This window comes from Biomphalaria glabrata, chromosome 10 (assembly GCF_947242115.1).
Source record: "Biomphalaria glabrata chromosome 10, xgBioGlab47.1, whole genome shotgun sequence".
Lineage (NCBI taxonomy): Eukaryota > Metazoa > Mollusca > Gastropoda > Planorbidae > Biomphalaria > Biomphalaria glabrata.
The window spans coordinates 28,681,030-28,695,649 of record NC_074720.1 but is presented as its reverse complement, the minus strand read 5'-3'; the positions used below and the strand labels follow the sequence as shown (position 1 = coordinate 28,695,649).

Here is a 14,620-nt window from a genome sequence, read left to right as displayed (position 1 = left end):
TGTGACCTACTGGCACACGAGACTAAGGCGAATCACACTGGTCAACGGCTGTTAAACAAGGGACAGTATTGCTAGTACACGCAAATATGACCAGTGTTAGGGTCATGTGATCGAATGCCTTTACGGACGCGGGACAGCGTGTAAAAAAGGTCAGGAGTCCAGGACAGCAAGTCAGTAAGGGCTGTGCGGTAGAATGTTAGTCCTCAAAAATAGCTGAACGAGTCCAGGAGTAGAAAGAGAGACTTGTAGTGTTTAGTAGGCAGTTCTATTGTGTTTAAGCATTTGAAGTTAGTGTAGCCAATAGTGTTTTATTGGCTGTTGCTGTATTCGTGTTTACAGAAGGCCTGATATAGAAGATCGTAACAATATTTTAGCATTATTTTATTTTAAAATTTGAGACAAAAATTTTCTTTAATTTTTGGTTTTTGTATGTGTGTGCTGTATGTATACTGTTGTTGATGTTCTTTTGTTGTTGTTTTCAATCAATGGCATAATTGCAACTAAATTTACCACAGTGAAATCCGATAATCCTTCGACTGTTTATGTCCACTTTCTTTGTTGAAAACGCCATTCTCAACTGTCAACAAGAAAAACATTTTTAAAAACTTTACAATGTATATGGATAAGTCATGTAATTATATGTATGATCGACCTAGACATTAATCTGTGCGATAGAAATATTTTTACCTGTTGTTTTTGTTTAGATTTTAGCTTTCTCAATGCGCTATGATCCTATCACTTGTCTAGGCCAGTTGTTTAATTGGGGGGGGGGGGGGGGGGAGAGGAAATTGTTTGCATGATCGTTTTTTAAATACATAAAAAAAATCTCGCTCGGGGCGCAAGATTCCTCAAGGGAACTAATTCAACTAATACCACTACTTCTGTCAATTACGATTTCTTTCTCTTGTTCAAGATAGCAATCTTCTAAATATATAATTCTCTTCTTCCCTCAAAAGTTTAAACAAGAAGTAAAGGAAAGATCACTCTCGTATTTCTGCGGATAGTCCTCGAGAAAACACAAGAGTAGTGTTCACACTACGGATGGCTGCCTGCGCGCTGTACGGTCGTTTAAATTTATCCAACCCTGCCCGCTCCCATCCCCCCTTGTTCTGTGGAAGGTTTGGACTAGAAAGTAAACTATCTTTAACTCTGACGGAACATTCGAAACATTTTAAAACATTTTACAAACAAACATTTTACAAACACAAAACAGAAGCGCCGGACTTAACCATTGTGACTTAGAAGTCATGGAAAGAGATTAAGTAATCTACTATGTATATATATGTAAATAGCAGGGCCGTACTTAACCATTGTGGGGCCCTATGTGTCACAGTCTTAGTTGACATTGCATGATCTAAAGTTCACGTCATGTTAAGAGTTTAAAAGACACGTGGAATTCCTGATGTAGAAAACAGGAAGTAGAATGAATAAAGTTAGATTTAGAGGTCAGTCAGTCAAGTAAAGCAGACAAGTGAAGTCAAGTTAGTGAAGTCAAGTGTTATTCTGTGGACCGAGTGGTCAAGTATATTTTAGTCCGGGATGGACAGTAGCGACTTAGAAAAGTCTGTAGTAATTTCAGTTAGAAAGTAACTTGTGGGCAGTTGTTGCCAGTGGTCTTTTGAGACATGTATTAGTTAATCTATATTTCTATACAGTTTTACCCGCTGAGATGCGGACGTGATCTGTAACTAACATATATTGGATACATTTGATACCGCTGTTATGCGGATAGGATTGCTTATTATTTCTTGACTTGTAGCACTAACAAGGAGTGCAGTGTATTATTATTATTATTATTGTAGTAAAATAAACTTCATGTTTGTCTGCTGAAACGGACTTAGGTCAGTTTATACTATTTGTCTTGTCACGTGTCAAGAGCACCTCAGGAAGCAAGAACTCAGTATTACACGACATTCGCAGTCTGCAACCTTACGCCATTCAACCTTTCATTGACACTATGCGAAACGGATTTCGCGGGGCCAAGTTTGGGTAGGGAAGCGGACAATAAGTGAAATTTAAGAGTTTGTATTAGAAAGTAAATTCGTCTATGCCAGTGATGCCCAACCTAATTCGACCTGCGGGCCATTTTCATTTCCAACACACGTGTCACGGGCCACATCACCGAAAAGGTTCAAAAACGAAATGAAATCGACCTGAAACTATTTGATTAGGAACTTACAATAATTAATGAGACATTGGAAGTTTATCTTTTTATTTTACGCTTCGGATAGTGGTTTCATTTCTCTATTTAAAATGTGAGAAACATTGTAGCTAGCTTTTTTGTAAATATTCTCATCAATCCTCCAATCTCTAGGCGTAGTTTAATACTTTTTTATTCGCGGCTCAAATAAAAAAAAAAAATGCCGTCATATTTGTTTTCTAAGGCCTTCATATATGTTTTTTTTAAACAACCACACTTTGTTTACAAATTAAATATGTTGGCTAATTATCATGTTCCACAAAAAAGTAAAGATTTGTCCACTTCCCCTGGTAGATTCTACATTCATGTCCCATTTCAGAAACGCAAATGTGTTAAAGATTAATAGTGAGGGCCCTAAAGTAGGAAAAGATGCATTTTGAACTCCTTTTTAATGAACGTTGTTCTGAAGTTCCTGCGGGCCGGATAGAACCACGTCGCGGGCCGGATGTGGCCCGCGGGCCGTAATTTGGGCATCACTGGTCTATGCATTTTAATCATTCTTAACTACGTACAGAATTACTTTACTAACCTTGCGTGTAGCAAAGTCATAGAGTATATCATAATAATTTTGTTTCCTACATAGATCACGCTCAATAGCAAGAATTGCCAAATATTTCAATCTATCTTTGAGAATTGTTGACCTCAAGTAATTCTTCATTAGTTTGTGGCGCGAAAAGCTTCTTTCACCAGGTGACACAATTACGGCTGATGCATAATGTCGCGCGTAAGATTGGCGTTTTCCATATTGAATGACACCCCAAAATGACAATTTTCGCCTATATATTTCCGTATATTTTAAGGACTTTTTTGTATATTTTGCGATTTCGGGAGATTTCCAGGTGCTCCTGGTAAATCGACAGGAGGGCGCTTAAAATCTCTTTTAAGTTATACAATGGTTTAATTTAATAATGTATAAACCTTGAATAAGAGCGGGTCCTATGAAAGTGCGGGTCCTATGAATCTATATATATAATTCTCTTCTTCGCTCAAGAGTTTGGACGAGAAGAAGTAAAGGAAAGATCACTATTTTATTTCTGCGGATAGAGTTATCCCACGAACTTTACGAGCCTTGCGTGTAGCGAAGTCTTATAGTGTATCATGAAAATTTTATTTCCTACATAGATAACGCTCAATAGCAACAATTAATGAATATTTCAATCTATCTACGAGAATTGTTGAACCAAAGCAATTCTTCATTAGTTTGAGGCACGAGAAGCTTATTTCACCAGATTACACAATTACGGCTAATGCACAATACCGTTTTTATTTATCGCCGTAGGATTGGCGTTTTCCATATTGAATGATACCCCAAAATGACAATTTTTGAAACTATATATTTCATGACATTTGTATGAGTTTTCAAAAGATTTTTAATAATTTCTGGAGATTTCCATGACTTTTTCTATATTTTGCAACTTCAGGAGATTTCCAGGAGCTCCTGGTAAATCCGGCGGCCACGAGAAATCTGTTATAAGTTATAAAATGGTTTAATTTAATAATTTAAACATAGAATAAATGCGGGTCCTATGAAAGTGTGGGGCCCACTGCGGTCGGATAGTTTGCTGTGGCCTATGGCCGGCCCTGCAAAATAGCGGCGTATGCTACGCCGCCGGTCGACTAGTAGTTAATAAACTAATTGGTACATCTTTTAAAATTGATTCTTGTGTTGTCTGGTAAAAGAAATAATTGTGTAAAATTTTTGTAAATCCGAGATTGGGTGTGGGAGAAAAATCGTGTAGGGCCTACAAACGTTTTACCAGACAGAGTGAGTTGATATAAGCAGGGCCGCCGCTACCTATTGTGCAATGTGTGCATTGCACGCAGGCGGCCGACTTTAGGGGGCGGCTAAATCATTATTCCAAGGTTATTTTTTTAAAAAATTTTGTTAAATAAAAAAAAATACTTAAATATTTTATATAAATTCTAATTATTCCATTATCCTTTGAAAATATAGTCGCTATTCGAACATAAAAATTATTTCGGAAACTAGAAAAAAGAAAATAAAAAATAGAGCAGCGTACGAGAGATTCCCACGTGTTTTTCCATAGGCGCCTACTCATTTCTGGCCTTGAATTTTCGCGGGTTGTTTGTAATATTTGTTTGGAGTCGAATAGCCCGCACTGTAAGTAGAGCTATTATTTCATTGGGGGTGGGGCGTTAGTACCTCTTATGTGAACTGGGGAGGGCGCAACGTAGTGACAAAAAGGAGTTATGGAGTATGTTTCCTATGCGGCGGTAAGAAGAGGTTATTTAGCGATTGATTGGTTGTTATGCAGTGACGATGATGAAATTAGAGTACCTAGTGCAAATGTGAGGTGATCTTAAGACATGAGAGAGTAAAGACTTTATTTTTGTTGTGAGGTAGATTTTTTTTAAATATCAGTTTATTTCATTACTATTAAATCTATATTTCATCTCAAGTTAAATAGTGAATAATAACAATTATATTGTTCAAATTATTTAAAGTTAATTTATTAAGAAATATAAATCGGCTACATCGGTTCAGTTGTACTTGCTGTCTTGAGATACCAGCCAACAACCGACCAACAACATGGGAGGGGGGGGCGGCAAAAAAGAGTTCAGACCTCTTGCCGACATGAGCGGAAACCTGCCGAATCTTCCTTTCTACCTCCAGGAAGAACTTTTTTCAACGCTTAAAAATTATGTAGGTAACGCTAATCCTCCCCCACCCCCCCCCCACCCCCCCCCCCCCCCCAAAAAAAAACGTTTAAGTGAAATTCGATAACGTTAATTTGGTTTCTATACACAGTGTTTAATTAGATATAGGCTAAATGAAAAATAAAACCTAAAAATTGTGACTAAGTTTCTTTTCTTTTTTATTAAATTCTAAAAAAAAACAAACTTACGGATCTCACTGTGGGAGCCTACATCGCTCTTTTGGGCTCCAGCTTCTAAAGGGAGCTCGAAGGAAAATGTTGTTATCTAGGGAGTCGCCACCCGGGAATGTGAGAAACACTGCCTTACTATGTTTTATTTCAAGTCAATGTTAAAGTGACTTGTACTTTGGATTATTGACTTTGTATTAAACTTAAGACAAATATTCAGCGCTGAGTTGCTTCATTTGTTGGATAAATTTGTAGGCAAATCTGAATCCATGTATGTCAGATGATTGTGGATACAATGCACATCTCTCCAAATAACAATCGTGATAATTATTATGAAATTTAATAGAACGTTGAAAAATTCCACTGTCAATGGCTTTCGTATTTCGAGTTTTTTTGTATTTTTATTATACTTTAACTTACAATAACAAACACGTGAACATATCCACTCCCAGACCATAGAACACTGTTAAGCAGTCAAGGTTATCGAGTAATTATATATAGATCATGATCATTTACGCTGTTCGGGTCATCAATTATAATCGTCGCATATACAGGAGAATAAGCGAGTGGGCAGACTGAGATTTGTTTTTAGTGTTTATCACAAAGAACCAAGATGTCAGATTTCTGTTCCTATTGCATGGTTCGTAGTTGTACTTAAGGGATACGGCGACGGTGTGAATATGAAAGTGAAAAATGAAATGGTCTACAAAAACAAAGAAAAATGGATTTAAATCATAGGCCTCTTTTTGGAACAGTGACCAGCTCAGTCTTAGTGGAATATTATTTTTTAGAAAAAAAAAAAGTGGGAAGGGCGGCATTTTTTATTTCGCACGCAGGCGGCCACAACCCTCGCTGACTCGATGAGTATGCATATGGCTACAAGTTTCTTGATCTACATCTTGATCTATAAATGTGTATTGTAGAGTAGACCTAGGTCTAAAACTACACATCGCTTTCAAGTGGAGCTGATAACCGTCTGACTAGGCCAGTAGGTCTTTTGGTCGCCTTCAGGCGTGAGTGTGGCAGAATAAATCGCTCCGCCTGCCTACGAAATCAATGTCTACCAAGCAGTGGTTCTCTCAAACCTTCTAGGCCTATATGGGTCTAAGACATAGGTACTATCAGGGCCGCCGCGATGGTTGTAGCCGCCTGCGTGCGAAATTAAAAAATGCCGCCCCCCCCTTTTTTTTGGGAAAAAAAATCCATAAAAACTGAGCTGGACACAGTTCCAAAAGTGCCATTTGATTTAAATATACTTTTTGTAGACCATTCCATTTTTTCCTTTCATATTCACTCTGTTGTTTTATCTTTTAAGTACAACCACAAACTATGCACTAAAAGCAATTTCGGATTTACGTGCCTTTAGAAATCTGACATTTTGGTTCTTTCTTATAAATATTCAAAACTGATCTCTTTCTGATTACTCGTTTATGCTCCTGTATTTGCGACTATTATAATTGATTTGCAGCGTCGGGTATATTACAATGACTAGTGTAAATGATCATGATCTATATACAATTTCTCGATAACTTTGACTGCTCCACTGTGTTACATGGTCTGGACGTTGGTATGTTCACGTGTTTGTTATTGTACAAGTCAAAAAAAAAAAAAGACTCGAAATAGAAAAGCCATTGACAGTGGAACTTTTTCAATGTTCCTTATACTTTCATAATAATGATCACGTTTGTATTTTGGAGAGATGTGCATTGTATCCACAATCATACACAGATTCAGAGTTGCCTACAAATTTATCCAACAAAGGAAGCAACTCAGCACTGAATATTTTTCTTGAGTCTAATACAAAGTCAATAATCCAAAGTACAAGTCACTTATACATTGACTTGAAATAAAATATAGTAAGGCATTTTTTTTTCACTTTCCCGGGTGGCGACTCCCTAGATAACAACATTTAGAAGCTAGAGCCCAGAGGAACGATGTAGGCTTCCGTAATGAGATCCGTGAGTTTTTTAAGAATGAAATAAAAAAGAAAAGAAATTTTGTTACAATTTTAGGTTTTATTTTTTTTTATATTAATTTAACACAGTGTTTAGAATTCAAAGTTATGGTCATGAAAGTTCACTAAAATGTGTTGTTGTTTTTCGGAAATAGTATTGCCTAATAATTAATTTTAAAGCGTTGTAAAAAGTTTTTCCTGGAGATAGAATTGAAGATGCGGCAGGTTTCCGCTCAAGTCGGCAAGGGGTTTGAACGTTTTTTTTAGACAGCCAGCATAACTGAGTCGATGAATGTGTTTTATATTTTTTAATTAAAAAAACTTTAAATAACTTGAACAAACTTCTTTGTGAACAAAAACTCAATTTAACTCAATTTTCAAGATTTAACTTGAGATAATGTATAGTTCTAATTGTAATTAAATATTTAAACTGATATTTAAACAAAATCTATTTCACAACAAAAAAAAAAGTCTACTTTTTCATGTCTAAAGATCGTCTCACATTTGCACAAGGTACGTTAATTTCATCATTGTCACTGCATAACCAACCAATCAATCGCGTAACCTCTTCTCACCGCCGCTTAGGAAACACACACACTCCATAACACCCCTTTTTGCCAGGACGTTGCGCCCTCCCCCTCCACATGAGATGAGCTAGCGCCCCCCTTCTGCCCCCCTTCTCCTTAGTGAAAATACTTTAAAATTGACCTTTTAATAACCGGTAATAGATCTACTTACAGGGCGGGCTATTCGACTCAAAACAAGTATTAAAAACTACCCGCCTAAATTCAAGGCCAGAAATGAGGCGCTTGTATAAAAACCCGTGGGAATCCCTCGCAAGCTGCTCTATTTTTTTTTTTTGTTCTAGTTTCCAAAATAATTTCTTAGGTACGAATATCGTTTATATTTGCAAAGGATAATGGAACAATTAGAATTCATATAAAATATTTAAGTAATTTTTTTATATTTAACTAAATTTTTAAAAAAGTAACCTTGGAATAATGATTAGGCCGCCCCCTAAAGTCGGCCGCCTGCGTGCAATGCACACATTGCACAATAGGTAGCGGCGGCCCTGGGTACTATGCAGAAAGCAACTAAGACTTCTTGAACGCTTTCACCAAAGATTCTTGCGCTCCATCATGGACATACGGTTGTATTTTTTTTTTTTTTTTTTTTGGTGAGCTGAACAGTGGTCGACGTAACAGAGGTTCCACGCAGAAACCCTTTAAAAAACAACTTAGGCGCCATCTTGCTTTAACTGACATAGAAGAGAGAACCTGGTTGCAGGCAGCTTCAGAACGAGACAGCTGGAAATCACTTACAAATTAAGGCCGCGGGATACACATTTGAGATCAAAAGAAAATCCACTGTCGTGGACAGGCGTAGACGGTGGCGAAAAGAGAATCCAAATCGACCACAGGCAGACAATGGTTATGTGACTATGCGTTTTTTTTTTGGCAAGATAGGCCTATGTAGGCCGCAGCTGGAGCTGCGTAGCCACATGAAATACTACACTCCTCATAAATCTTTGGCTCGAAGACAAGCCTTATTTTTAGATCTAAAACTATAATAAATGTCTGAATCGACATCATCTAGGATTCTAATTTAAGCTATAGATCTATATTTTGACTAGATTTTATAATTAGGCTACTAGAATTTAATTATAATAGAAATAGAATCTTTTTATAATAGATACAAAATATATAAACTAAATCTAGATTTAAATACATTTATTAGGCTATTTATCTTATAATTAGGCCTACAATTTAAGGACCTTCAGGGAACAGTAGGGCCTACCAAGAAAAAAGAAGATGGAAAGGATGGGCCTGCCATTGAAAAAGATTTTATTCCAGGCAAAAGACAGGAAAGTAGAAAGACGGTTGACAAATCTTGTGTGGTGCCCCGTACGGTTCAACAGACTATAACTAAGGGATAGTTGAATGTGATTTATTATCTAGATCTAAAGAATCTAGCTCCAGATCTAGAATCTATATCTATATACCTAGATCCAAACATGATTGTGAAAATATATCTAGAATTTTAAAAAAAATATATTTTTAATAAGGATTTTGCTTGCATGAGTTAAAACAGCACTAGATCTATATATTGATCTAGATAGATAGATCAATCTTAATCTAGACTATAATAGACTCTATATCTAACATTTTAGCCTTTAGGCCTGAGCTACTAACCTAGCTAGCTTTCAAAAATAGACTTCTATAATAACAATAATAATCATCATCTTTATTGAACATGATTACCCCAAAGTGTACATTCACACCAGACTCACTCATAATAATTAATAAACATAAAAGTTTATTATCCCACTCCTCAACATTTATCTACGTCATTATGATAAGTTCTAGATTAGTATTTGACACTTGATTTGAAGTAAAAATTACGTAGATCTAGATAGAAGATAGATATATATAGTAGATTCTTATATTAGGCACACCGTATTCGGGAACTAGGTCAAATTTTTATTATATTTTTTTATTTGGTGACGGTTTAACTTACAAAAAAACTGAAAGCAGATTCTTATTCTGCAACTAAAGGACTATAAAAATAGTTGTGTTTCTTTGAATTACCACTCATAGTCAAGATTTTATTTTAAAATAAATCAGGTCACTTCATGCTCCTATAATAAACGCAGTTTTTGTGCTTTCTCCTTCAGCACACATCGAGCACCGTTAAGAAACACCACTATGTTATTGCTAATAAATTATATCTGTGTTAATTAAAAATTATTTAGATTGTATTAAAAGAAGTAGATTCACTTCTGCAATATGTATTTATAGTATATTGCCTCTCTCTCTCTCTTTCTCTCTCTATATATATATATGCCTACCTATATAATCTATGTGTAGAAACAGAAATAAATCTATATAATTATAGATCTATAAATTAATTATTATAATTTAACAAACATGATATTTTCAACTAGGCTACATGTATTCTCTGTCTCTTTCTTTTAATTCCCATCCAAGGACCCTCTTCTTTTCATAATTTGGATGTTCGTTTTGTTATATCCCCTCCCTCCCATAGATGCTTATAATTCTTTTTATGACTCTCTCCCCCTTCCCTCCACTGCCTGTATGATAGGTTGTGACACTACACGCTTAGTGTATACCTCTCCTCACCACCAGCGCTCGCCTGGCGTGATCACCTGCAGTGGGCATGGTCTCTGGCTTCAAATTAGCAGCCCGCACTTTTTCTTTCATTCATAAATTATATATTCTAGATATCTCGATCTAGGTCACATTTATTTATTGAAAAAAATCATAGATTTATTAATCCCAATAATATTTCTTATTACGATTTTGCCTTGTGCACTATAGGAGAATGTGTTTAATTCATTATTATTCATTGAAACACCTCCTTTTTTAATTTTATTTAACAGCTATCAGTATGAATGTGATTGGAATGTCTTTCTAAAGATGTTTGGAAGCTTATTTTGATAGATCCACCAGCCTACGATCAAACAGGCTCATAATATAGCCTTCATCCCTTATATGGGTATGAATTGCCGGGGGAGGTTTAAACAATAGCTTTACATACTTGGTTACCGAGAATCTAAAAAACTGCCATCTGCTTTGGAAAAGCGGAACAAAAATACCGGAACTTATCTAAAATTGGACATGCACTGTCCTGAAACATCGTTTTTAGCTCCAAACATAAAAACAAATTAATTATAAACAAAAAAAGCGACGTGTTTCTAAAAGGAGAATTTGATGAGCTGTGCCTAATATAAGAAGCTACTATATAGATCTAGATCTAGGTCTAGATCTAGATCTAGGTCTAGATCTAGATATATCTAGGAGTAGGCCTACATTTGCATCTTGACTTGATTTTCTTTTAATGAATTAAAAATAGAGCTAGAGTAGAACAAGATCTAGACTATATTCTAGATCTAGATCTATAACTTCTAGATCTAGACTTTAAATAGATTTAGAGCGTATTGTCTTACATTTACATCATTCTATGACTATGACGTCTATGTAGATAGATCTAGTATATCTATATCTAGCAGACGATAAAATCAAAATCTATTATCTAGAAATACTTTTATTACTTTGAAATAGAAAAGTTTCGCCTATTTAAAAAAAAATGAAAAGAAGATCTAATCAATATTTATAAAACATATAGATAACGTTTTTAAATGCTTTTACAACAAAAAAAAACATTATTAAAAATGTATTTTTAAACTAAAACACAAATGAACTTAATGTCGATCTACATCTAGACTCTAATTCTAATCGGCAAAATAATTAACAGCCATTTAAAATAAAAGTGAAAATGTTTTTAATATTGACTATTTAATTTCTAGATCTACTTACTGGGCGGGATATTCGACACAAAACAAATATTAAAAACAGCCTGCGAAATTCAAGTCCAGAAAGAAGTCGGCGACCACTTCACATATCTGGGTAGTATAGTAGGCCTATCAATTTAAATGACACCTCACTTTCAAGGTAAGTTGATAACCGTCTGGCCAGGGCCAGTAGCGCTTTTGGACGCCTTCATGCGAGAGTTTGGCGGAATAAATCGCTCCACCTGCTACAAAAACTTATGTCTACCAGGCGGTGGTTCTCTCAACCCTTCTATATGGATCTTAAACATGGGTAGGCCTACTATAGAGAAAGCAACTAAGACTACTTAAGAGCTTTCACCAAAGACGCTTGCGCTCCATCATGGACATACGGTGGCAAGACCGTACTACAAACAGCGATGTCCTTGCGAACGCCGTTATGGACAATATAGAGGGACTTCTTATGGTCCGACAATCATGCTGGGCAGGTCACGTATCCCGTATGGGAGACGAACGTAGGCTATGCCAAAGGCAGTCTTTTTTTTTAATTAGCTAAAAGGTGATCGACGTAACAGAAGTGCCCACGGAAACGCTTCAAAGTCCAGCTTAGGCGCCAACTTTCCTTGGCTGACATAGAAGAGCACATGGTTGCATGCGGCCTCAGAACGAGACAGCTGGAGGTCACTCACAAAGGCCGCGGGATACACATTTTTGACCAAAAGAAAATCCGCTACCACGGACAGACGCACACGCACTGGCGGATCCAGGGCGGGCGGGGGCGGTAGGGGCGATCGGGGGAGGACGAATTTTAGTATAGAATTCACACAATTTGTATACGAATTTATTACTTATGTTAATAATATATACTAATTATTTATATTTCAACCTATTTTTAGATTATTTCCCCCCCCCCCCCCTTTCTAGTATTTTGGCCAGTTTGGTAGGGTCGGGAAAGGGCGATGGCATCAATCTGCCCCCCCCCCAATAAACTTTCGAGGGGGGGGCGGTCCTATTTATTTGTAGAAATCACAGTTTGCTAACAGAATCAATTAAATATCTATATGATTAAAACTTGTTATTGGTATTTTAACCGGTCTTTATATTATGTCGTTCACCTGTTGGCCGATTGGAAGGAGAGGAGCGAATACCTCTACTGCCCTTCCCATCTAAACCCTTTGAGTTGGGGGGGGCGGTCCTACTTTTATGGAGAAATCATAGTATGTGAACAAAATTAGTCGAATATCTATATAATATAAACAGGTGGAAGTGCGATACATGCAATCACCTTCCCCCCATCGGACAAACCAATACTTTTTCTTTTTGTATTATAGTAAGAAATTACACAATTTTAAAAAAATCTATCACTTATATAATTTATATATGCTATAAAGTAAATTCTTATATCGAGTCGCCCAACCCCTATTCTTTAATGCAAAATGCAATCATTAGCAGAAATTATAAAAAGCGAGGATTAATCGTTTTCATTTTACCGCCCTTCCCCTTTCCAGACAGAGTCTGTAAAATTTCACATGAATTTATCATAACTATTTTAAGAAAGACTTTGCTTTGGAAAAGTTATAATTCAAACGAAATTTTTCAATATAACAGTCACGGTTGAGATGAGTTCAAAAGCCAGATAATCTTTTCCTAGTCGACTTTTTCCAACCTTCACTCTATCTCATATTTTTCTAGTTAAATAAATTTAGGACACAATTTATGCTTGAATTTTATTGAATATTATTAATCGATTTTTTTTTTCGGCGGCGATCCTCAAAGCCTTAATCTAAATATGTGGGGTATCTTATCTTTTCAAAGAACAAATCGGTTGTATTTGCAATGTATTAAGGGAACTATAAATTCATATTAGAATATTTTCCCACATTATTTAAAAGGTCCTTTAAAATAGAATGAATAATGAGCTGTATGTCAGGAGAATGCGTTACTGCAGTGAAGAATGCCAGAAAACGCTTTTAGCGTCGGGGCTTCACCCAGAACCCCTCTAATAAGTAATGAGCTGTAGATCAGGAGAATGCGTTTCAGCCGTGAAAAATGCAAGAAAAGCGCTTTTGGCGTCGGGGCTTCGCCCCGAACCCCACTGATAAATAATGAGCTGTAGATGTCAGGAGAATGCGTTTCTGCAGTGAATAATGCAAGAAAACGCTTTTGGCGTCGGGGTTTCGCCCCGAACCCCTCTAATAAGTAATTAGGTGTAGATATCAGGAGAATGCGTTTCAACCGTGAAAAATGCAAGAAAACGCTTTTGGCGTCGGGGTTTCGCCCCGAACCCCTCTAATAAGTAATGAGTTGTAGATATCAGGAGATTGCGTTTCAACCGTGAAAAATGCAAGAAAACGCTTTTGACCCCCAAGCTTGCAAGAGAAAGAGCCCCAACATGACTGTTTTTTGTTTTTTTCTGTTTTTTTTTCGCCGAAGATTGAGAAACATTCTTATTTTATTCTCACATATCGAATATATATATATATAGGCTATATGTATATATATATGCTGTACGCACGTTTATGCATAGGGTTAGGGTTTACTGGGCGTTAGGGTTAGGGTTTGGGAAAAAATCGGCCCTCCCACTCCAAAGTTCTGGATCCGCCAGTGCATGCGCAGACGGCGAAAAGAAAATCTAAATCGACCACCTGCTGACAATGGTTATGCTTGCCATGTATATGGCACAATATGTAGGTTACTGCGGGGGCTGCGCAACCACGGGAAATACTGCATTCGATCTTCATTCATCTTCGGACTAGCGAACCTTATTATATATATAGTTTAGGGCTTACTGTCAAAATTATCTAGATTATTTTTTTTTTAAAGTATTTTTTCAAGTTAAATTTTATCTTTTAGAATTTTTTAAAATTTTTAATGTTTTATTTTTTTAAATAGGAAAGATTTTAGATCTATATATAGTCTATTTAATATATCTATATAACACATCTAGATTTGTTTTCTTATAGTTATAATGTTTTTTGTTTGGTGTAATGCACAAATTGTAAGACAAATTTCCTTACGGATAATTAAGATTATTATTATTATTATTATGTTAGAAATGAACGAGTAGTCATTCTCTGGCACTGCCAGGGTCGAGTTTCGCTAAAGAGAAACAAAATTCATCGTAGTCCCTTTAACAGTTTCCACTGAGGAATTTTCTGGTGATGTGGCAGGTCTGCAGCAGTACCGCCCTCTGACAGGCAACGAAGATGTTCCTAGGAATGTTAAGGGCCTTGAAGGTGTCTGTGAGGTCAGTTGTTATTATCCCCTCGGTTGATATAACAATGGGGTATATTGTTATTTTGGACAATTTC

General features: G+C 36.3%; 1 protein-coding gene across 5 annotated transcripts in view; it reads right to left on the bottom strand.

The window, feature by feature from the left end:
* Positions 1-11,052, bottom strand: part of LOC106072696 (meiosis 1 arrest protein-like) — a 35,047-nt gene extending 23,995 nt beyond the window's left edge. For all 5 annotated transcript variants that reach the window (XM_056045224.1, XM_056045226.1, XM_056045222.1 and 2 more), the window contains exons 1-2: positions 10,968-11,052; positions 511-577 (exon numbers count right to left, since the gene is read on the bottom strand). In XM_056045224.1, coding sequence (XP_055901199.1) covers positions 511-571 — 61 coding nt within the window. In that variant the 5' untranslated portion in view covers positions 572-577; positions 10,968-11,052. The remainder of the gene's footprint in view (positions 1-510; positions 578-10,967) is intronic.
* Positions 11,053-14,620: the final 3,568 nt, after the last annotated feature.